Below are 25,278 nucleotides of genomic sequence, written 5' to 3'. Positions count from 1 at the left end.
GTTAGGAGCTTTGCACTGATTTTCAGCACTAGGCTTATAAATTAAACTCAAAAATCTTGGCAATTTTAATTTATAAGCATACTTTTTAAGCTCCTGCATTAAGATGAATTTTCAGCTGAAAAGTTATGCTTCTGACTGAAAATAGAGCAGAAATTTAGGGACCGTTTTACTAAGGCGCGTAGGTGCCTACGCGTGTCCAACGAGCATCGAATTAGAACTACCGCCCGGCTACCGTGTGCACCGAGCGGTAATTCTATTTTTGACACACGTACAAAACACGTGGCAGAAAATATTTTCTATTTTCTACCATGTGGCGCTAACCGGGTGGTAATTGTCAGTGTACGTGCACTGATGATTACCCCCCAGTTAACGTGTGAGACCTTACCTCTAAGTCAATGGGTGGCGATAAGGTCTCAGGCCTAAAATGGACGTGCACTCATTTTAATTTTGCCGCACATCCATTTTCAGCCACAGAAAAAAGGCCTTTTTTGCAGGCGCACTAAAAAATGGACTCTGCGCGCGTCCAATACACATGCCTACACCAGCGCAGGCCATTTTTCGGTGTGCCTTAGTAAAAGGGCCCCTTAGGAAGCTAATTTAAGCACAAATTTAAGCGCTCGGCTTTTTTGAATACTGGGCCAACAATGTTTTGACCCTGCTTCCGTGACTGCCTTTACCATGTGAATCTGCAGCTGCTAATGTTCAAAGGGGAACCACATGCCTGGTTTTCCTTTGAAAGTTGACTGCAGTATACCAGGGCTATAATTGATAGCACACATTCTAACCAACTTGGATTATTCAAGTGCATGCTCCTTGTGACTCTGGGCAAGTCACTTAACCCTCCATTGCCCCTGGTACAAATAAGTACCTGTATATACTATGTAAACTGCTTTGAATGTAGTTGCAAAAACCTCAGAAAGGCAGTATATCAAGTCCCATTTCCCTTTCCCTTCCCTATTGCCAACTAAGAGACAAAACAGGAAAGACAGGGGTAAAGAAGCAGTATCCAAACCTGGCCCAGTGACCTCACAGCCAGTCAGGTCTTCAGGACACCCATATTTAATATGCCTGACTTAATTTTCATATACTAGATCTTCTATGGATGAAAACCTGACCAGCTGTGGAATCATTAGGACAGGACTGAAAACCATAGCTGTTTATATAATTATGCATATTGTTTGTATTCTGCTGACATTTATCGTATTTCTGTTATATAATTGTTCTACTGTGCAAGTTGTGTAAGTTTTATATCAAGCGGTCCTTGCTGTACACAATCAAAGTGGTTAATAAATCCCAATCAATAAATAATAAATAAATATGTATCCTCAGCCTCCCAGCATAGAATAGAGCAGTTAACCAGATTGTACTCTAGTCCTTCTCTTTGGAGATTCACAGAGAGAAATACCTGAGAAACGTTCAGACCTGTCACCACTTTCTCCTTCTTGGCCTCCAAGGTGCGGGAGCAGAAGGCATTCTCCAGGACGTCAGCATCCAAACTGATCAGCTGACAGATCTCCTGCAGGACTGAGAAAAGAAAACTAGGTCCAGTGAGTCCAATTAACACCATCAAAGACCATAATCCAGAACAACCTTCCTAACATATTTTCAAAATACACGAATGTACAAAAGTCCTCTCTGACTGCAGCTGTACTGTCCCTGGTTACAGAAGTCAGGCAGTGGATGGCATGAATAGAGTGGGACTCCCTCCTGTTCCTACTGCCTCTAATCCCAGCGACCTATAGCCAGGTACATGGGAATCCTTGCTCCCTTGCAGATGCATAGCGCTGCAGGCATTAGTGTCATGAGTTGAAAGTTATTCAGTTCTACCCACCACCACGCAACCCTTAACATCTACACTGAGGGAGAAGGAGGTTCACGGCTGGATCCTTCTATGTCCTCATTTGCTAGAGAATAATTCTGGTAAGGACAGAAACCTGATCCAAATCTGTACATGAACTGCTGGAAAAGAGTTCCTTAAATATATGTATTTAGATGAAAAAAAAACACCTACTATAAAAAGGGATAAATACAGATTTTCACCCTACCCCCTTCCCAACTTTTTCTCCATACTCCTCACTCTGCCCTCCCCCACACTTCCAGAGTGGTGACCTGCTGACCTTTGGTCTCAGTGACATAGCAGGAGTCCGTTCCATTAGCCTGGAACTGGTTGTTCAACTGGATGTTTCCCAGCTTGAGGACAACAGCTACAATCTGCAGGACAGAAGTCACTTCTGCTTCCGAGAAACCAATGATTTCCATGGCATTCTGGAAAGCGGAAAATTCATATAAAGGCATTTACTGGGCAGTGAGTCAGGGCAAGGTGCCTGGTGACATTCAGAGATAGATTTATTACTTATATCCTGCTTTTAATCCAAAGTGGGTTACAATAATAGCATACATAAAATCAATAAAACATGACAACAGAAAAACCAAGATCACACCATACATGTCTAACAGAAACACTCATTGGTTCAGAAAACATCACAAGGCCTATCAGAAAATGAGCTGCCATCCTCAAAACAAGTCAGCAGTTAGGGGGGCAGGCAAGAGCCAATGTGATAACATCAAGACCTCCTCCCCTGTATTTCTTCAAATCAGAGGCAATACTGCCCAGAAGATTTCATGGCAGCTCACAGCTGATGGCTATTGTCATCTGTGGAGAGTCAGTATTTTTCCTTTGTCTGTGTGTGTATAAGTACAAGTTAAGAGACAGAGACACAGAAAGTGAGAGAGAGAGAGAGGCAGGAAGATAAACACATTCAGGGGGTACAATGACATATTCAGGAGGCAATGCTATAAAGGTTGCCCAAATTTGGGCGCTAAAAGGCTGAGGATTAGGGTTACCATATGTCCGGATTTACCCGGACATGTCCTCTTTTTGAGGACATGTCCAGACAACCGGGTGGGTTTTGCCAATCTGCCCGTTTGTCCGGATTTCTGGACAAACGGGCAGATTGCTAGCCTCCCCTTACTTACTACTGCCCTGGTGGTCTAGTGACCTCTTCCGCCTTCGGGGCAGGAAAGAGCCTCCTCTTTCCTGCCCGGAGTGCTGCCCTGCATGCATCCTTCCTGTTTGTGATCTTGGCGCCGATTCAAAATGGCCACCGAGAGTTGAAGTGACCTCGCAAGACTTCAACTCTCAGCGGCCATTTTGAATCGGCGCCGAGATCATGAACAAGAAGGATGCATGCAGGGCAGCGCTCCGGGCAGGAAAGAAGGGGCTCTTTCCTGCCCCGAAGAGGTCACTAGACCACCAGGGCAGTGGTAAGGTAAGGGATGGGGAGGGGGAGTGACGGGGTGTGTGACAGGGGGGAGGGAAAATGTGACAAGGGGCGGAGCAAGGGTATGAAAGGGGGTGGGGTGGGGTGTGAAAGGGGCAGGGTGGGCATGAAAGGGGGTGGGGCATGTGTCCTCCTTTTTGAGGGACAAAATATGGTAACCCTACTGAGGATTGTGAATTCTACAATGGCATCTGGGTGCCCAAATTCTGTTATAGAATAAAGCATAAGTCAGCATTTGAGGGCCAACATTTAGGAACTAAGGGCCTTATTCTATAAAGGTTATGCTCCTAAATTAATGAGCATAATTTATGTTCCTAAATTACGAACTTAATCTATTTTGGAGCAGATTATGCTCATAATTTAGGAGCATACATTTTTGCATTTTAGCGCATGCCTTATAGTAAATGTGGGACCTGCCCATGTCTCACCCATGTGCCTCCTACTGTAAACACCCTCTTGCAGTTACGTGTTATTATTGCATGCTCATATTCTTAGAATAGCGCTGAGCAGGCACAGTGCACATATGTGATCGAACGTAACAGTCACATGTGTAAAAGCTGGTATTCTATAATCTTAGTGCGCAAATGGTGCTTGCATTTCGGTACTGAGATTACAGAATTAGGGAGTCAGTGTCCACCAAGACATGACACAGAGAGACAGTGGCTGTACCTTCACAGTTTGAAACTTATCTGCATCTTCCATGCCCTCCAGGCTCCTGGGGTCTTTGTTCAGATAGTCATACTTGCTGCAGTCTTGGACAAGCTTTAGGCTTTCTACGGAGTGCAGAGGAGATGGAGAACAAAAAAGGGATATGTTGTCATTAGGGCTGTAAGTTAATCACAGTTAACTCTGCGTTTAATGCATTAATTATTAATTGTGATTTTAAAAATCATGTTGCAGCATCTCCTGTCTCCTCCAAACATCTTGTCTGCTCTCTTCCACTCCCAACCCCTGTCGTCGGCATGATCCGGCGTCTTTCCCCCCACACGCAATTCAACATCACCCCCCAACCCATGCACTGGTCTTCCTTTTTTAAACCCAGATACGCTAACTGCTGTTACTACATCCTCCGGTAAAGAGTTCCAGAGCTTAACTATTTGTTGAGTGAAAAAATATTTCCTATTTGTTTTAAAAGTATTACCGTGTAACTTCCTTGAGTGTCCCCTAGTCTCCTAGTCTTTGTACTTTTGGAACACCGCTCAGGATTTTGTCGTCCTCAATTATATCTCCCCTCATCTGTCTCTTTTCCAAGCTGAAGAGCCCTAACCTCTTTAGCCTTTCCTCATATGGGAGGCGTTCCATCACCTTTATCATTTTGGTCACTCTACTTTGAAACTTTTCTAATTTTGTTATATCTTTTTTGAGATACGGAGACCAGAATTGAATGCAATACTCAAGGTGAGATCGAACCATGGAGCGATACAGAGGCATTATAGTATTTTCGGTCTTATTTACCATCCCTTTCCTAATAATTCCTAGCATCCTGTTTGCTTTTTTGGCCACTGCTGCGCACTGGGCAGAAGATTTCAGCATATTGTCTACAACAATACCTAGATCTTTTTCTTGGGTGCTGACCCCCAAGGTGGACCCTACCATCAGGTAACTATGATTCAGATTATTCTTCCCAATGTGCATCAATGTGCAGCCCGCAATGTTATAGAATGGTGTGGTTTCAGTTGGTATAAATCCTCACACACAAAGTTTAGTGTGGATCCCAACACTACGCATTGTTCTATAAAGAGCGCCAATCCCAGAACATTCATTATAGAATACTGTTCAACACCACTTTTTTCCAGTGCCGAATTTTGACTGCCATTTACTGAATCCATCCTATATGGAGAGTTGCTAGGGCAGTTAGGGCACAGTGTTTGAAGAACCAGATCTCCCTCTATTGCATCCTCAAGGTCTCTAAGGTCCTCACAAGGAGTATCCCTAACCACACCCTCTCCAAAGGAAATCACGTGATGTGACACCTTCCAGCAAGCCTTCTCAGGATTAGCCCCCACCTACGGAATGCACTCCCAGAAAGGCTTTGCCTAACATGAGACTTCTGTATTTCAGGATGCAGGTGAACGCCTGGATCTTCTCCCAAGTCCTTAATGGAAGAATCAACTAACTAGCTAGTCACTTACACAGGGACTATCATTGACTTCCTGAGTCAGTACCTTAAGCTCAGTCTCTGGCTGTATTCAAATCTAGGCTAAAGGTCTACCTTTTAGAGGCTGCTTTTAACTGTTAACTCTTGTTCACTTGTTCAGAACCCATGTCTGTTGTAATCATTCCCACCATTACTAATTTCATAATCCCTAGTTATTTGTCCTGTTTGTCTGTATTGATTAGGTTGTAAGCTCTGTCGAGCAGGGACTGTCTCTTGCGTGTTTAGTGTTCACAGTAGCAAATGTATGGTAGCACTATACAAATGATAAGTAGTAGTAATAGCACAGACAGAACACCCAACTATACAGACAGTAACAATATTCAGCCATATCCGCAGAGAAATGTGGTTTAACTGAGTCCAGGGGGAAAAAAACATCCTAAATGAAACCACGTAGTGGCAATATATTCAGTGCTAGCAGGGCCGCCGAGAGGGGGGGCGGGGGGGACAAAATTCCCCAGGCCCGGGCCTCCAAGGGGGGCCCGGCGCCGAGGTCAGGCCGTCAGCACTGCAGTCCTCGGTCTCACCTGCCTGCCTCCTTGGCTCTGGGCCCCCTGCATTCGAAGCGGCAGTCGCAGATCTCCTCTCTTCTGGCCTTCCCTCCCTGTGTCCCGCCCTCATGGAAACCGGAAGTTACATCAGACAAGGGCGGGACACAGGGAGGGAAGGCCAGAAGAGAGGAGATCTGCGACTGCCGCTTCGAATGCAGGGGGGCCCGGAGCCGTGGAGGCAGGCAGGTGAGACCAGGGACTGCAGCGTCGGGGGGAGCAACAGGGGGCGGCAGCAGCGAGGGGGCGGAGGCGGGGTGCCCTTGCCCTGGGCCCGGCCTAGTCTCTCGGCAGCCCTGAGTGCAAGCACCATCCCTATCACAAGACTGAAAGGACACATTCTTTTTTAAATGCCAATGCTGGCATTTAGAACACATTTTTATTTATTTATTTATTGAGATTTATTAACCACCTGTATGAAGAGATTCACCCAAGGCATTGTACAACAGGCATAGCTACCACTGCACAATATTAACCTGATTCTTTTCTATGATATTTATGTCTTTCTTTTGTTGCCTGTATCTTGCATGATTGTCTCCTCTGTCCTATCAATCAAATTGTAGTTCTTTTTCCCTTTTTCTAATCCTTTTGTTTTTTAGATTGTAAACCACCTTGTTCCACCTGTCGGTGTTGTGCAGTATAGCAAATACAAATAAACCACAAACCCTAAACCATGAAAAGCAGAGGTAAAGGTCTGTGGGGATATTTCACCCATGGCGAGTTTCATGGCGAAAGGACGTGGAGGCTTGTCTTTGAAAACTGCTGCAAAGCGTACAAGGGAGAAATTGCTTGCAGAATCTGACGTGATGTAGATGGACTGAAGAAGGGCCCCACAAATACGAAAGCAATGCAGAAACTTACCGCAGTCAAGCAAGACATTGTGGCATCAAAAAGGATATCAACCATAGGCGTAGTTTGACTGTTTCATTTGGGGGGGCAAAGGATGGGGCGGAGCATATTAGCATATTCATTTGCATATATACATATGCAAATGAATATGCTAATATGGAGGAAGGAATTGAAATTTACAGGCAAAATATCACAGATGCACATTTCAAAAAGCTGACATATTTCAATTAATATATTCTGAATAAAATACTTTTTTACCTTTGTTGATCATTTAGTTTTTCTATTCACTTTGGTCCCAGTGTCTTCTGTTTTATGCAGTGTCTTCTTTCCAGTAGGCTTCCCTCTGCTCCCCACCCCTCCCAGTCCCATCCATCTCCTGCTCCTTCCCTCTGCTCACCTCATTTCCCAGTCCAATCCAATTCCTGGTCCTTCCCTCTGCTCCCCACCCACCCCTCCCAGTCCCATCCATCTCTTGCTCCTTCCCTCTGCTTCCCACCCCTCCCAGTCCCATCCATCTCCTGCTCCTTCCCACTGCTTCCCACCCTCCCAGTCCCATCCAATTCCTGGTCCTTCCCTCTGCTCCCCACCCACCCCTCCCAGTCCCATCCATCTCTTGCTCCTTCCCTCTGCTTCCCACCCCTCCCAGTCCCATCCATCTCCTGCTCCTTCCCACTGCTTCCCACCCTCCCAGTCCCATCCATCTCCTGCTCCTTCCCTCTGCTTCCCACCCTCCCAGTCCCATCCATCTCCTGCTCCTTCCCTCTGCTCACCACCCCTCCCAGTCCCATCCATCTCTTGCTCCTTCCCTCTGCTTCCCACCCCTCCCAGTCCCATCCATCTCCTGCTCCTTCCCTCTGCTCACCTCATTTCCCAGTCCAATCCAATTCCTGGTCCTTCCCTCTGCTCCCCACCCACCCCTCCCAGTCCCATCCATCTCTTGCTCCTTCCCTCTGCTTCCCACCCCTCCCAGTCCCATCCATCTCCTGCTCCTTCCCACTGCTTCCCACCCTCCCAGTCCCATCCATCTCCTGCTCCTTCCCTCTGCTTCCCACCCTCCCAGTCCCATCCAATTCCTGGTCCTTTCCTCTGCTCCCCACCCACCCCTCCCAGTCCCATCCATCTCTTGCTCCTTCCCTCTGCTTCCCACCCCTCCCAGTCCCATCCATCTCCTGCTCCTTCCCACCCTCCCAGTCCCATCCATTTCCTGCTCCTTCCCTCTGCTTCCCACCCTCCCAGTCCCATCCATCTCCTGCTCCTTCCCTCTGCTCACCACCCCTCCCAGTCCCATCCATCTCTTGCTCCTTCCCTCTGCTTCCCACCCCTCCCAGTCCCATCCATCTCCTGCTCCTTCCCTCTGGCCTCCTTTCCCAGTCCAGTCCAATCCAATTCCTGGTCCTTCCCTCTGCTCCCCACCCACCCCTCCCAGTCCCATCCATCTCTTACTCCTTCCCTCTGCTCTCCACCCTCCCAGTCCCATTCATCTTCCCTCTGCTGCCCCCCCCCCCCCCGCGAGGTCCAGGATCGTGACTCCGTTTACCCCCTCTCTTCCTCACTCCCTCCGGTGCAGGCAGCAGTCTTCTTCAGCCTTTCTGTGTTCCTGGCAGCGGTAGCGACGTACACGCTGCCTTCGGTCTGCCCCGGAAGCCTTCTCTTCAAGTTCCTGTTCCCACCTATGCAGGAACAGGAACTTGAAGAGAAGGCTTCGGGGCAGAGCTGAAGGCAGCGTGTACGTCGCTACCGCTGCCAGGAACAAGAAAGACTTAGAGAAGATTGGTGCTGCCTGCGCCGGAGGGTAGGAAGAGAGGGGGTAGATAGACACGCTCGTATCCGTCCGCTTCGCTGCTTCCCTGCCCTCTCTGTCTGCGTCCCGCCTTCCTCTGATGTCATTTCCTTTCGGGCGGGATGCAGACAGAGAGGGCAGGGAAGCAGCGAAGCGGACGGAGACGAGCGCGTGCCTGCTTGTTTTTTTTTTTCACTTCTAGCGCCAGTTCACGTCATCGTCGTTTGGGGGGGCATTGCCCCCCCTCGCCCCCCCCAGTCTACGCCTATGATATCAACCCCAACAAAGAACTAGAGGACACCCCTAATCCACCAAACATAGGGGCCCTTTTACTAAGGCACACCGAAAGATGGCCGGTGCTGGTGAAGGCGCGTGTTTTGGACACACCAGGTCCATTTTTCAGCACGCCTGGAAAAAAGGCCTTTTTTTGTGGCCGAAAATGTAAGTGTGGCAAAATTAAAACCAGCACGCTTCCATTTTCAGCCTGAGACTTTACCACCACCCATTGACTTGGTGGTAAGGTCTCATGCGCTAACTAGGAAGTAAGCGTCAGCACACGTAAACAGCTGATTACTGCCAGGTAAGCGCCACGCGGTAGAAAATAGAATATATTTTCTACCTCGTGTTTTGGATGCGCGTCAAAAATGGAATTACCGCCCAGGGCATGTGGTACCAGGTGGTAGTTCCAATTTGATATGCGTTAGACGTGGGTAGGCACCTACGCATCTTAGTTAGAAGGGCCCTTCAGTGATTAAAAGAGGAAAACACCAGCGTGTCTGCTAGAATCGCATGGAGAGAGAAAAGATCCACAAGTACCAAGAAATGCAGTTTGAGACCAAGAAAAAGTGGCAGATAGTTACAGAGATATTTCCCATTGGTTGGGTCAGGGGCGTAGCTATGTGGGGCCACGGGGGCCTGGGCCCCCGTAGATTTGGCCCTGGACCCCCCTGCCGACGACCCTCTCAACTCCCCCTCCCGCCGTCAACCCGCCGTCGCCTACCTTTGCTGGCGGGGGACCCCAACCCCCGCCAGCCGAGGTCCTCTTCTTCCTTCATTCTGTTTCTGAGTCTGACATCGGCAGGGGGGGGGTCAAAGTTGGTGGTGGTGGTGGCGGCGGCGGCGGTGGGGGGGGGGGGTCGGCAGTGCCAGGGGGGCTAAAATGTGCCCCCTCACTTGGGCTCTGGACCCCCCTCCCGCCAATGTCTGGCTACGCCCATGGTTTGGGTGCCACAGGCCTGATCTAAAAGAACTTCCAAGCGTACCTGGATAAGTTGTTTTTACATGTTACATCTTACGAACTCCACGGGGAAGCTTTCTTTGGCATAATGCACGCTTTACAGTGAGCGTTAGCACTAAATTTGAGAGCCTGAGATCAGACTCCACATGCCCTGGCTTAGGAGAGAGGTTCAAAACTAACCCATTTGGAGACATTGCCCCGAAAGAGAGAGCATATGTGTAGATGGGAGAGCAGCTCCAGTAGTTCAGGTTTTGAATGATTTTGTACAGGGGCGGACAGACCATTCGGGCAACCAGGCAGTGGGGGGCCCAATGATAACCTCCCACGTGACGCAACTCACACCCACACAATTTCCTCTCTCCTGACCGCGACACTCCAGCTGTCTCTCTCTCTCCATCTGGTGCTCAACGCTCTGTTCCCGTCACGGAACCCACCCACCCCCATCCTATTTCTTCCGTGCAGGAAGTGCAGCGCCATCAGCTACACTGGCCAATGCCGCCAACGCTGGAACTTCTCTTTGCTGCGACACCCCCACCCCCCCCCTTCTAAGGTAACTTCTTTCTCCCGCAAGGGCGGGTCGCAGCAGAGGGAAGTTCCGTTCCGGCGTCAGTGGGCCACCAGACTTGATTAAGGACAGTGGACTCGACAGCTCAGCAGTTTCTCCTTCTCTAGTCTTAAGTAAGTAGAGCAGACAGACTTCTGCAGCTTCTCCGCTCTCACATGTAAAATATATATCAAATGAAGGGAGGGAGAGTATGTTTAAAGCAAATCATAGGCAGCATTTTTTTTCACTTAGTGTACAATTAAGATGCAGAATCTGTTATTGGAAGATGTGGCGAAGGCACTTACTAGAGTTGGGTTTTAAAAGGGTTTAGAGAGGCTTCTGGAGGAAAAATCCATCATTAACCTTGTAGATTTAGAAAGGTCACTACTTATCTCTGGGTGTGAAGAACAGGGAGTGAATCTGTTTGTTTGGGATCCTGCCAAGTACTTGTGACTTGGATTGGTGAGGTGACTGTTGGGAACAGGTGACTGTTGGGAACAGGATACTGGCTTCACGGACCTTCGTGTTGACCCAGTATGGCAATTGTTACGTTTTTATAACAACTGCCCTCTAAACAAGTGGACTGACTTTCTCTTCCAGAATTATCTAGCCTCTTTCTGAACCCAGCTGTACAATTTATGTCCATGATATCTGGTGACAGCAAGGGCCACCCGTTAATTAATGGTACAAGCAAGGGCTGCCTTTTTTTTGGTAGTGGTTTGACAGTTTACGGGCTCCTCCAGCAGCATACCAAGGGCGGGGTGATGGGAGTGGTCTGCCCCGGGTGCACACTGCAGGGAAGATGCAGGGAGCAGCTGTGAGGTATCTGCTCCCTCTGATGTTACTTCCTGTTCCAGGGCAGCGGGAGCAGGGAACTGGCGGAGCCAACAGCCATGCGGCTGCTCCCAGCACCCCAGAATGTAAGGCAATGCACCCAGAGGGAGGGGTGACTTGAGATGATGCGCCAGGGGGGAAGACAATGACGCTGCACCCGGCGGGGGGGGGGGGGGGACGCAGCGGTTATCCGCCCCAGGTGCTAGCCAACCAAGGATCACTACTGGGCTCCTCATTCCTCATTCTGTGTCTACTCTTTCCATACCTGTGTCATGTCACCACTCAGACATTTTTCAATCTCTCTCCTTGAGCAGAAGTTGTTCCTTCTCTTGGTCATCTTTGCTGCCCTCCTCTTGTTAGAATATAAGGAGAACAGACCTGCCCTGGGTCTTTAGGATGTGGGTATTTCAGGGCATTGTAAAATGGCAGGAAAGCCCTTTTGGCTATATTTTGTAAATTTTCTCTTTTCATTCCTAAAATTGTTTTCCTTGTTTGCTACTGCTGCTTTTAGAGAATTACTGCCATCACTCCAAGGTTTTATGTAAATGGCAAGGCTGCACTAGAGATTTTCTGTGTGTGAAAAGGTTGAATCATTTTCATTTTGTGTTACTTTACACTTGATCTATGCCGAAATTCATTTATCGTACTTCACCCATTTTCCCAAGATCTGTTTGTAGCTCTTCACAATCACATTTGTTTTTGATTGTTTGAAGTAATGTATCATCTGCAAACTATGCCACCTCGCTCTTTACTCCTGCTGCCAAGGCCCCCCCCCCACACACACACATACTACAGCCCCCTCGAGCCTCAGTGGGCCTCAGTGGGCCCTCCCTGGGCCTACCTTGAAAAGCCCACTCTTTCCTTCCCACTGCGCTGCTCTGTCCGGTACCAGAGTCACATCTTCAAAATAGCTGCCGAGACTGTCAAGACCTGCAAGACTGTTGCAGGAAGTCTCGGTAGCCATTAAGAAGAAGTGGTGATGCCAGGTACAGCAGCGGCATTGTGCAGGAAAGAGTGGGGTTCTTTCCTGCCCCCCCCTCCGAAGGGCCCTGGTGGTCTGGTGACTTCTTCGGAGGGAGGCAGGAAAGAACCCACTCTTTCCTGCAAGACTGCTGCAGGAAAGAGTTGGGTTCTTCCCCCCTCCCCCTCCCCCCGAAGAGGTCACTAGACCACGAGGGCTCTTCAAGATAGGCCTGGGGGCTGTAGTGTGCAGGGGTTGCTGGAAACAAAGGTGAGGGTGGCAGTGGGGACCCAGATCACTGTCAGTCCGCCCCTGATTTTGTACTATTGTTGTGTTATTATTGTATTTTATGTTGTTTGATTTGTATTGTTATAATTTACTTTGTATGTACTTTTTGTTCCTCACTTAGAATGTTTCAGATATAGTGGATTAGAAATAAGGTTTTATTATTATTACTACTAAAATGGCCCGTTTCTGACACAAATGAAATGGGCGCTAGCAAGGTTTTCCTCGGAGTGTGTATGTTTGAGAGAGTGTGTGTGAGAGTGACTGTGTGAGAGAGAGAGAGTGAATGTGCGAGTATGTGTGTGTGTGACAGAGAGAGAGAGTGAGACTGGGTGCGAGTGTGTCTGTGAGAGAGAGAGAGAGTGTGTGTGTGAGCATGAGAGTGTGTGTCAGGGCACCCCCTCCCTCCTAGTTCCAGGGTCCCCCCTTCCTCCCGCCCTCTGAGTTCCAGGGTTGTTGTCCCCCTCCCTGCCTACGAGTTCCAGGGTCGTCCCCTCCCTGCCTCCCTCTGAGTTTCAAGGTCCCCTCCCTCCCCTGCATTATGCTCTCTCCCCTGCATTCATCCATATGCAGGCAACGTCCTCTGTGCCCTGCCCCCGCCACCAACCCATGTGCAGCATCTTTCCCCTGCCCCCTCCACCTCCCTCCAAGTTCCAGGCCCCCCTCCCTCCCTTCCTCCCTTCCTCCTCCAAGTTCCAGTATCCCCCTCCCTCCCTCCCATTTCCAGGGTCCCCCCTCCCTCTGTCCCTCCCTCCCAGTTCCAGGGTCCCATGGAATTGGGAGGGAGGGGCGACGGAGAACGTTGGAGGAGTGACGTCAGCAGGTGGTTACAATTCCAGTGACACACATTGGAATGTTGGAGGAGAACGTTGGAGGAGTGATGTCAGCAGGTGGTTATGATCCCAGTGAGACACATTGGAATGTTGGAGGAGCAAATTATTATATTAGATGTGCTTTGAAATTATTCGCAGTTTGAATAATTCAGGAGTAAGATGATTGGGGAAGGGAGTGCCCAGGCCATACACGTGGTCTGTAGAGTGACTCATACGATTATTTATTTATATAAATTTAAACAGCTTATCTGGGCAACAAGACTCTAGGTGGAGACAACACACTAGATAAGACATTTGTAAGAGCATATCAGACCTTCCAAGTTACCCACTTCAAGGAGGAAGACTTTTTGGCCAGTCCTGATTTTGAAGTTACATCCCAAAGCAATATGGGACTTGTAGTCCCTAATTCCACCCATTGAAATTAGTGCTGCAGGTTCCATAATGCATCATGAGAAGGTTGGCAGAAATCCAGGACTGGCCCAAAATTGCCCTCCCGAAACCGGGTAACTTGGAAGCCCTGACATGTATACAGAAAACGAAATTTTCTTGCCCTTGTACTAGAAAAGGGGATTCCCTGATGCAGTAGATGCTTGTGGATGTTTGATCAGGTATTTTTTCTTCTGGCACTTCCTGGATCTGAACTGCTGGGCATGATGAGGCCTTGATGCAGTTTGATCTTTTTCTTTACAATATACTGTGAAGCATTCATTTATTTGTATATTGATAAAGTTTGTTTGGACATATAAAAGACTGAATATTGGTATAATTTGTTTGCACTGTGCTTCACTCATTCATATATGGAGAACAGTGGCGTAGCTACGTGGGGCCAGGGGGGCCTGAGCCCCTGTAGATTTGGCCCTGGATCCCCCTCCCGCCACCAACCCTCCCCCGCCATCACCGTGGCCTACCTTTGCTGGCGGGGGACCCCAATCCCCACCAGCTGAGGAGGTCCTCTTCTTCCCTCGAAGGCTTTGTTCTGTTTCTGACATCCTGCACGTTGTACATGCAGGATGTTGGAAACAGAACAAAGCCTTCGCGGGAAGAAGAGGACCTCCTCAGCTGGCGGGGATTGGGGTCCCCCGCCAGCAAAGGTAGGCCACGGTGATGGCGGGGGAGGGTTGGTGGCGGGAGGGGGGGTCAAGAGGGTCATCGGCAGGGGTCGTCAAAGTTGGCGGTGGTGGCAGCGGCGGCAGGGGGGGTTAAAATGTGCCCCCTCACCTTGGGCTCTGGACCCCCCTCCCGCCGAAGTCTGGCTACGCCCCTGATGGAGAATCCTCATTTATTAGATTTAAATCTACTTTGAAGACCTGGCTCTTTACTCAAGCCTTCTCAGACATGTCATGATGGCCCACAGCCTTCATTTTCCCTCCTTTCTTTACCTTATATGTGCTGTTAATTTTATAGTTGCACTGCTTGTTTACTGTTGTGCTATTCAAACTCCACACTTATAGTTTATATTTTAGTGCGTTGTTATTGTATTGTGCTATTCGTGGAAGTGCTTGTATCCTTTTTCCCTTTACAACTGTCTATGTTACATCACGTCTATGTAAACCGCTATGATGTTCTTCATGAATGGAGGTATAACAGATGTATCAAATAAACAAATGAAATGTATAACACATGAGGCAAGGGGGGTGCAGATGATGTGGGGCATTATCATCCCTTTTCTCCCTTCCTCTTTAAACTCCTCCTTTCTCCTACCTTTTTCACTCTCCCTTAGCACCGTCCGGCTGTCTTCTCCATATACACCCCCCCCCCCCCCAGCAGGTTCCCCTCCACCTAGCTACTCCCATTTCTCTCAGGAGGAGATGCACAGAACTCCAGCGCTGAAAACACCATTTAGAACACCGATTTGAATTTAGTGACTTATGGTCAACATTAACATCATGAAAATTATATGCATGCAGTTAGCCTTGAGCATTGGTCAGTAAAGGGGTTGGAATGTTCCTGGCACCTATAGGAGGTGGAAACACGGCTATAAAAGTCACCCTGCCCTAATGATTTTAGGTACTAGGGCAGGGGTTTTCTGTGTGCCGTTTCTCTGAGCACTGTAAAGAATCACTAATGAGCTTGTTTTAATATTAGCAAGATTATTAGCATAGTACTTTTGGTCACTGCTTCTGTGCACAGCAAAGCAGTAGCCACAACCCCCTATGTATTAGTCACTGCAATAACATTTCATTTAGACTGGCTAAACCTGTCTAAATGAAACGTTGCAAGCCTGGATTACTTTGAGTATCAGAGCCTCAGTCTCTCTTTCCTCTATGACCTCTCTCCAATTCCTCTCCATCTCCCTCCCCTCCTCTTCTCAAGGTTGGTGTCCTCCTCCTGGGTCATCTTCATCTCCACTAGTTCTTAGATTCCTCTCCATCTCCCTCTCCTTTCTCTTAGGTTTTACTCTATCCCTCTCTCCCCGCCCCTAATTCCCCAGATTCATCTAAATCATCCTCTCAGTTCTGGTGGGCACAGTGTGAGGAGGAGAACAGCAGTGCAGGGAGACAGTGAGCACTGCCCCCAGTCTTGCCAGCTGCTCTTCCACTGTGGTGTGTGCTTCCTTTGTAATCAGGAAACATAAGAGGGGCAAGAGAAGCATCCACAGAGAACAGAAGTTTCTGAATATTGTGTGCCCATGCTGCCAGCCTTTTCTCACTCTCCCTGATTTGACTGCTGGGAAGGAGGGAAGACAGTTATATTTGGCACTGCTTTCACCAAGAAGATGTCCTGAATCTTGGGAGATGTTTCAGTGGCCAGACTGGCCACACTATCATGCAATCTTCTTCCTTTTATACAAGAACCTCATGCTTGCACAGAAGGAGCCTGCAATCTCTGTGGCTGCTCCTCTCCCCCCCTCCTATGTTCCTCCTAGTGTTCATGTTCCCTACACTCCAGACCTACCCCTGATTGCTGGTGGCCCAAAATCAAAAGAATCAGAGAAACTATCCATATTCAACAGTTAGATCACAAGAATCAGAGAGACTATCCATACTCAAGAGCTCAATCACAAGAATGAGAGAGGCTATCCATCCTCAACAACTAGATCAAAATAATCAGAGACACTTGAACTACATGTTACAAAATGGACTCTTCCCGAAGGAGAAAGGAAATATTCTACTCACCCCCATCCCCAAAGACGCAAAGAAAAGCGCCAGTGAACTAACCAACTACAGGCCAGTAGCATCCATTCCATTATTAACCAAAATAACGGAAGGGTTGGTGACCAAACAACTCACAAGCTATCTAAACAAATTCTCAATACTCCATGACTCCCAGTCAGGATTTCAGTCTAACCACAGTACTGAAACAGTACTAGTTACCCTCATGACTAAATTCAAACAAACGATCGCAACAGGAAAGAACATACTACTTCTACAATTCGACATGTCAAGGGCTTTCAACATGGTTGATCATGGAATATTACTACATATCCTTGAATACTTCAGAATTGAAGACAATGTTCTCAATTGGTTCAAGGGATTCCTAACCACACGATCATATCAAGTGACATCCAACTCGACTACTTCAGCCACATGGATACCCGAATGCGGAGTCCCACAGGGATCCCCCCTATCGCCGACCCAATTCAACTTAATGATGATACCCTTAGCCAAACTACTATCAAACCAAAACCTTAACCCATACATATACGCAGACGACGTAACGATTTACATCCCATTTAAACAAGATTTAAAGGAAATTTCCAATGACATCAACCAAAGTCTCCATATCATGCATTCATGGGCAGATGCTTTTAGAATGAAACTTAAAGCAGAAAAAACCCAATGCCTAATACTCACATCTCAACATAACAAGAACAAATTCACAGCCATTAACACACCAAATCTGAACCTTCCTATTTCGTACACCCTAAAAATTCTTGGAGTTACCATCGATCGACACCTAACACTCGAAAGCCATGCGAAAAACACAACCAAGAAGATGTTCCACTCAATGTGCAAATTAAAAAGAGTAAGACCTTTCTTCCCAAGGAATGTTTTCCGTAATCTGGTACAATCAATGGTGCTCAGTAATCTAGATTACTGCAACGCACTCTATGCCGGCTGTAAAGAGCAAATAACCAAGAAACTTCAGACAGCCCAGAACACTGCAGCTAGACTCACATTCGGCAAAACAAAATATGAAAGTGCCAAGCCCCTATGAGAAAAACTACACTGGCTCCCACTCAAAGAACGCATCACTTTCAAAATTTGCTCCCTAGTTCACAAAATCATTCATGGAGATGCACCAGCCTACATGTCAGACTTGATAGACTTACCACCCAGGAATGCCAAAAGATCATCCTGCACATTCCTTGATCTGCACTTCCCTAACTGCAAAGGTCTAAAATACAAAGTAATGCACGCGTCAAACTTCACCTACTTAAGTGCACAGTTATGGAACGCACTGCCGCGCAACCTAAAAATGACCTACGAACTAATGAACTTCCGCAAACTACTGAAGACCCATCTCTTCAGCAAGGCTTACCACAAAGATCAACCAATGTGAATATATATAAATCTCCACACATAGTTAGAAATGTCTTATAATATCTGCTTGTCATACTACTATCATGTCTTATCATTATCATGTTACCAAAAATTTTCTATAACACTAAATGCCTATTTTTCTATTATATTTCCACTATCCATTCCACATTGAGCCTGCAAAGAGGTGGGAAAATGTGGGATACAAATGCAATAAATAAATAAATAAATAAATATACTCAACAATCAGATCATAAGCATCAGAAAGACTATCCATACTCAACAGCTAGATCACAAGAATCAGAGAGGCTATCCATACTCAACAGCTCTGTGCTTCCACCGGCCAGCAGCTGGTAGAAAATGTGGAAGTTCCTCTCCCCTTTGACGTGCTTCACCACACGGGACTTCTCCAGCAAATCTGCAAAGTGGAAAAAGGAAAGTAGTCAGGGCTAAAAACACCAGGGATGAAGGATCCAATATCAAAGTCTTCGAACACCAGAGCAATGTGAGATAAGGCTGACGGAATGGACATCCTTCAGCCACTCTTCCAATTCTCCTATTCCTATCTCTTCTGCTCTCCTGGATTCTTCTTCTACTCCTAATTTATATTTATAAAATAAGCACAATGGAAACTATCCTTTTATTATTAACAATAATAAAATAAACAATGTTAATACTTTTTTTGTTACATTTGTGCCCGCCGCATTGAGCCTGCCATGAGTGGGAAAGCGCGAGGTACAAATGTAACAAAACAAAAAAAAATTATTATCATTGTTTATTTTAAACAGGAAGCTTATTGTTGAAGGGCCTGCGAATCCATAGTTAGAGGCAGGAAGCAGCTGCTCTTTGAGACAGACATATTCCACATCTGTTCTAACCTCTCCCCCCCCCCCCCCCCCCCCCCCCCTAATTTCACATCTCAGCAATGCTCAGAGGACTCTGCCACTGCTGAAGGGCTTGAGTGCCAGGAGCCTGTGATATCCATCCGTAAGCACCGATTCATACAGCTTTACAGATAGATGCCAGCTGTTGCCTGGCTGTTTTGTACCAAAGCCTACCTGGCATTCTTCAACCCAGAAGAGTACCCAAGGAGACCAGCAGCTACACCAGACACTCTGTCATGTGGGTGGTAATGCCAAATGTCATTAGTATTATGCTAACATTGTATTATAGCTCTGGTACTTGCATTCCAGTGCTTTTAAATCTGTGTATTTTTGACCCTGTTGTATGGTGTGGAGGACTAGCCTAGTGGTTAAAGCTCCAGTCTTGTACAGCCAGAAGTGGCTGGTTCAAATCCCACTGCTGCTCCTTGTGATCTTGGGCAAGTCACTTAACCCTCCATTGCCTCAGGTACAAACTTAGATTGTGAGCCCTCCTGGGACAGAGAAATACCCAGTGTACCTGAATGTAACTCACCTTGAGCTACTACTGAGAAAGGTGTGAGCAAAATCTAAATAAATAATGGTAGTTCTATTATTAGTTTTCAATTTACTGTTTTCACATTTCCCTCATTTATTGTATTTCATTTAGTCTTGGTTATTTTACTATTGTTATGCTGTTAACAAAATTGTAAGTTTTATGTTAAACTGTACCCACTGTACACTGCCTTGGGTGAATCTCTTCATAAAGGCAGTTATAAATCCCAACAAATACATAAATGCACACCTCCAGGTGCTGTCTGCTCTGCTTGAAATTTGAATTAGCTGGCTCACTTTGTCTCTTTCCCTGTATATAGTTCTGTCGTTGCAGAGTGTTGAAGGAAGGCAGTGTGAAGAAATGAAGGCAAATATTTCTCATCCCTCCTCTCAACTCATTTTTTAACCTTGCAAACTGTAAGACCATGGACAGAAGTCAATAAATGCTTATACTGTACGTAATTTTAAAGATAATATAAGTGCCATCCATATGGTACTATATGATAAGAATAATGTCCTTCATAGAATATATATGTGCCTTGAGTGATTTCTTTTATGGTTTATATAGGTGCTAAAAATGACACTTACAGTTACTGATGACGCCTCCCATCGGTTCCCCTTTAAAATCAAATTCGATATCCATGTACTTTCCCTACAAGAGACAAAAATCGTGTGTCACATTTACTTTCCCTTTCTGGCTCCTGAGTGACCAAAGGTACTTGGGGGAATTTGATAAGGGACTTGGGCATGTAGAATAAAATTTTACACACTCAATGGGTGATTAGAAAATTGCCTGCTGGGTATATATGTGTGTGCAAAGGTAGCACACAGATACACAGAGCCTCCCTTAACATGATAAACACATGTGGATACCTTGGGATGATGAATAGGCAGAATAGAAACAGTATGGGCACTTAAGAACATTCTTTATAAAATGCTTGCATGTGAACCCATTCTTTATATAATGAATCCAAAAGCAGATCAGCAATCTGAAGAGCAATGCAGTTTTTTTTAATTGAAAGAAGTCTTTATTCAACTATGGAAGCGTTAACAACGTGCAAACAATAAAGCACAAATTGACACAGTGCAAAATATAATCGACAATAGTTTTCAGACTTACAACATCCAAAAATTTGCAATAATATACTCCCACCACATATGAAACAGTTTATAATAAACTTCAATATTTTAGAGATTTAATACAAGAATACCCACCCACACACATAGTAACATAGTAACATAGTAGATGACGGCAGAAAAAGACCTGCATGGTCCATCCAGTCTGCCCAACAAGATAAACTCATATGTGTATACCTTACCTTGATTTGTACCTGCCTTTTTCAGGGCACAGACCGTACAAGTCTGCCCAGCAGTATTTCCCGCCTCCCAACCACCAGTCCCGCCTCCCATCACCGGCTCTGGCACAGACCGTATAAGTCTGCCCTCCACTATCCTCGCCTCCCAACCACCAACCTCTCTCCCCCCCCCCCCCCCCCCCACACACACACACACGCGCGCACACGAAGGGAAAAAACAAAGAACAATGCAGATTTTTAAAAAGAACAGACTCCTCATGTGGCCACATTTTTCCCAAAGGCTGTATAAGGGGTAGAACTACTGGGGAATAAATGACATTCTTTACCTTTGTGAGGAGATGCTGCCACTCTGAGGACAGACTGCTGTATTGCTATTTGGAACTGAATTGGCTGTCAGGTGCAAGTCTTGCTACTTATTCCCCAGTAGTTTTACCCCTGATGCAGCCTTTCAGCAAAATGTGGCCATAACGGGTGTCTGTTCTTTTAATAAACCTCATTGTTCTTCAGATTGCTGGTCTGCTCCTGGATTTATTACACTGCTGTTTAGCAGATCACTGCCTCTTTTGGTTTGTCTTGTCCATTGTTTATACAGTTTATCCAGGCTCCGCCCATTCTGCCTCGCCTCACCCTATGCTTGGAATAAACTTCCTGAGCCCTTACGCCAAGCCCCCTCCCTACCCATCTTCAAATCTTTGCTCAAAGCCCATCTCTTCAATGTTGCTTTCGGCACCTAACCTTTATACCTTTCAGGAAATCGAGACTGCCCCTATTTGACTGACTGTACATTTGTCCTTTAGATTGTAAGCTCCTTTGAGCAGGGACTGTCCTTCTATGTTAAATTGTACAGCGCTGCGTAACCCTAGTAGCGCTTTAGAAATGTCAAGTAGTAGTAGTAGTACAGTATATATGCAAACACCCAATTACACCTGCCTCTGGGCATCTTCATTCCTTGAGGAAATTCTATTAAGGCATATTAAGAGGGCATTTCTAAAGGGGCACCTACATTTACATGCATTAATTTACAGAAAAAGCTATCAATAAAATTGCCAGAGCAACCAAAAAAAGAAAACGTGTTTTCCATGTTCACAAGATTTAGGCACACATCTATTCCTTATGCCTTGAGAGTGTATATTCAGGATTTTCAGCAGAATTGTACTGCAGCGTATCTTTATTTATAGATTAGCCCAGTTAGTGGCAGATCCGTTACTGCTTTACAGAGAATTCTGCCAACTTTCGTGACCCCCTGATGCAGGCGAATAGTGGCCAAAACACAGCCTGTGTCGGGTCTTTCCAATAAAACAATCTCCATTGTCTTACTCCTGAAGGGTTTCTTGTGCTTTTGGTTTTGCACTTTCCAGAACAGTGCATAATGCCAATTCCCACACTGAACTTCAAGCGCCAGACCTACGCCCCATAAAACCTGGTGTAAATGCTGCTGCCCAAGTTAAGTTAGGCACGATGAGGCCCATATTCTAGAACTACGCGAGCAACTTTTTGACACGTCCCTGGCCACACCTCCTTTTGAGTTATGTGCTAGTAGAGTTAGGTGCCATGGCCTATAGAATAACGTGCAGCCAGACGCACACACGCACAATTCTTAATGTGCCAATTCCCTTCAGTAATTGGTTGCTGGCACTTAATTATTGATTATTAAGAGCTCGTTAACCAATTTGCACACACACCTTGGAATGCACCTAAATTTGGGCATTATATGTAGAATCTGGAGGATTGTGTATGACTGCAAAGGGGGCATTAATGTGGGAGGAATATGGGCATGGCGGGGGCATGTCACCTAGTGACACGTGCAACGTACAGAATGCTATCAGTTGTGCGAACTGCAAGGTGCACCCACTTACGCCTGCTATTGACACTATGGAAGTAACTGCACCTATTAATAGGCATGCCAAAGTGGATTTATGCTACTATTCTTAATGCTTAGGTGTGCCCCAAAGCCGTTATCGAATTGGCATTAAGCATGCCCCTTTGTGGCACCTAACCTTAGGTGCTGCTTTGCAAAACTACCACCTCATCATATATGTTGCTTTAATAAAATAGATGCAGCATATGTGTTTACGTGCCTTGCTGGACTAGACATGCTGTTATAAAATTACCCTTTTATCCTGGCCAGCCACACGCTGCTGGCTACTACCTCACATACATCTAGTAGCACTATGAACGTGACAGTCTCTGGAACTGTGAACCAACCTCACACATTCCAGCAAGGTCAGGCTACTTGCTGTAGCAGCTTTTACCCAGATCCCCCTCTCCCTCCCTCCCTCACATCAGGTCTAGAACATTGCACAGAGGACCTCTTGTCCAGGCCTCTATGTTCTAACTCCCAACAGATATTTCGGGTCACCTCAGCCCATTCACTCTTTAAAGAGATGATTTAGTAATAAATCTGTACCTGGGGTGGGGTCAGGGATGCTTATAGCACGACAGCAAGGGATGGGCTCTGGGTTCCACATAAGAGTCAACTAGGGTAGGCCTTGCCTGCATGCAAACATTCCCACCTTGAGAAGCAGCACATGGGTTTGCAAACATTTTGCCAAAATGCAATATTAGTTGGGATCTGAAAAGCGACATAGTAATATAGTAAATGTTGGCAGGTAAAGACCTGAATGGTCCATCCAGCCTGCCAAACAAGGTGGCCAGAGTTGTATCTGGCACTCTGTGCAGGTTCCAGGTCTTCACGATTAAGCACAGGTATCATAAATAGGGCAGTCAGCAACTTGCCTTGCCAGCCTCATACAGGGATCCTTTCATTAAGGCATGCTAATCAGGGGCGTAGCCAGACACCCAATTTTAGGTGGGCCTGAGCCCAAGATGGGTGGGCAGAAGAACCCCGCCTCATCCCACAGATAATGTGGTCTCTCCTCTCACCTGCATGCCATCTGGTCTCTCAAATATCCTCTCTCTCCCGCATTCCTTTTAAATAGCAGATTTTCACCAGCAATGGGGAGCAGCTAATACACACTGCTGATGTTGGCTCCATACCCTTCCCTCTGATGCAACTTCCTGTTTCCGCTAGGCAAGAATACATCAGAGCGAAGGCTATGTGGCCGGTGTAAGCAGTATGCATCAGTCACTGCTCACTGCAGGCGAAGATCTGCTATTTACAAGATATGCAGGAGGGACAGTTGTTGGGCGTTTTCGGCTGGTGGGGCTTGGGGATCCCTGCCAGCCACATTATAGCTATGCTGGTACTGGGTGGGCCTGAGCCCAAAGTGGGTGGGCCTGGGCCCACCCAAGCCCACCCTTGGCTACGCCACTGATGTTAATGATTACTGTGTGCTAAATGCTGTGCAGTCCATAGCCGCCGAGAGGGGGGAGCAGGGGGGACAAAATTTCCCGGGCCCGGGCCTCTAAGGGGGGCCCAGCACCGCAGTCCCACCTGCCCTCCGTCGTTGACCATCTGCCCCCTGCATTGAAATCGCAAGGGCGGGACACAAGAAGGGTCGAAGGGAGGTGTTCTGCTGCCTGCAGCGCTACTTTCATGGAGGTGAGACTGCGATTTCAATGCAGGGGGCCCGGCCCGGTGGTGGATGGAGGGGGGGAGCGGTGGCGGCAACCTCAGGGGGGTGGAGGGGGAGCGGCGAACTCGGGGGACGGGGCGGTGAGGACGGCAGGGGCGGGGCCCCGGGGGCGGCCCTGGTGAGGCCCATTGTATATCTATGGGCTGAATGCATGAATTCATTAGCACATGCTAAATACATTAGAGCGTCTTAGTAGAAAGGCATCATAGGCAGTTTCTTGATGTAATATTGGAACATAATGCTATGATACCATTGCTTTCAACCCTAAGAATGTCTTCTCCTCCCCCACTGCTAACTAGCATTAAAAAAAAAAGCGTGGGATAGACAAAGAGGATCTCTAATTAGAAAATGAATGGTATAAAAAGCAAAACTTAAAAGGGTTGCATATGTGTTTGCATGTCGAGTGGTGTTTAGATGACAACTCTGGCTGTATCAACTAAGGCCTGTGCTGGGCTGGCTTCTACAGTCTGAAGTGCCGCATATTGCAATCTAGTTTAGGATGGGCTGGAGAGAGCTTTGATGGAAACTCTAGTAATTTAGAAGGTGAGGACAGTGCTGGGCAGACTTTTACGGTCTGTGTCCCGCAAATGACAAGATGGATAGACTGGAGTGGGCTTTGACGGCAACTCCAGCAGATGGAATATAAGGGTCCGAGCCAGGCAGGCTTCTACGGTCTATGTCCCAGAAACACCAAAGAAAGACCAGGATCAAGTATATAATCTCATGTTCATTGTTGATTTAATATTGAATTGATAATGAATGTGACTGTTGGGCAGACTGGATGGAACGATCAGGTCTTTATCTGACATCACTTACTAATTACTCTGTTATTTATTTGCTAATATCAGCTTTATGATTCTATCCCTCTTCCTCATAGAGATATGCAGCACCTGCAATTATAGCCTATGTTTTAAATGTGATATGATATACGCACATTTAATCTCTATCTGTCCCTGCCAATTTTGAGGCACAGGTCTTACTTCCCAGCCTCTCGAGTTGCCCATCAAAGCTTACTATGAGATCGTTTAAGTTTTGTTTTAATATGTCTCTATTCATGGAAAATGTTTTCATACTTGAAGAAGGTAAGTGTGTGTCCTCTGACTGCCCTATGGATTACATCATTTGCTCCAAAGCCCTAAGAGATGCCTTATTGCACAATTATACAATGGCTTTAGAATAGTGGGAACAAAATTGATTAGCTAATAGTGATCCCATGAGATGTT

At 46.7% G+C, this 25,278-nt stretch overlaps 1 protein-coding gene across 2 annotated transcripts in view; it reads right to left on the bottom strand.

Annotated features, from left to right (window-relative positions):
* Nucleotides 1-25,278, bottom strand: part of MYO1A (myosin IA) — a 160,813-nt gene that overhangs the window by 75,012 nt on the left and 60,523 nt on the right. For both annotated transcript variants that reach the window (XM_030196659.1, XM_030196660.1), the window contains exons 7-11: nucleotides 19,792-19,855; nucleotides 18,108-18,206; nucleotides 3,951-4,054; nucleotides 2,118-2,265; nucleotides 1,406-1,524 (exon numbers count right to left, since the gene is read on the bottom strand). In XM_030196659.1, the coding sequence (XP_030052519.1) occupies nucleotides 1,406-1,524; nucleotides 2,118-2,265; nucleotides 3,951-4,054; nucleotides 18,108-18,206; nucleotides 19,792-19,855 (534 nt within the window). The remainder of the gene's footprint in view (nucleotides 1-1,405; nucleotides 1,525-2,117; nucleotides 2,266-3,950; nucleotides 4,055-18,107; nucleotides 18,207-19,791; nucleotides 19,856-25,278) is intronic.

The sequence above is a fragment of the Microcaecilia unicolor genome, chromosome 3, assembly GCF_901765095.1.
Source record: "Microcaecilia unicolor chromosome 3, aMicUni1.1, whole genome shotgun sequence".
Classification (NCBI taxonomy): Eukaryota; Metazoa; Chordata; class Amphibia; order Gymnophiona; family Siphonopidae; genus Microcaecilia; species Microcaecilia unicolor.
The sequence above is the reverse complement of the archived record's forward strand: the minus strand, read 5'-3'. Positions and strand labels throughout refer to the sequence as shown.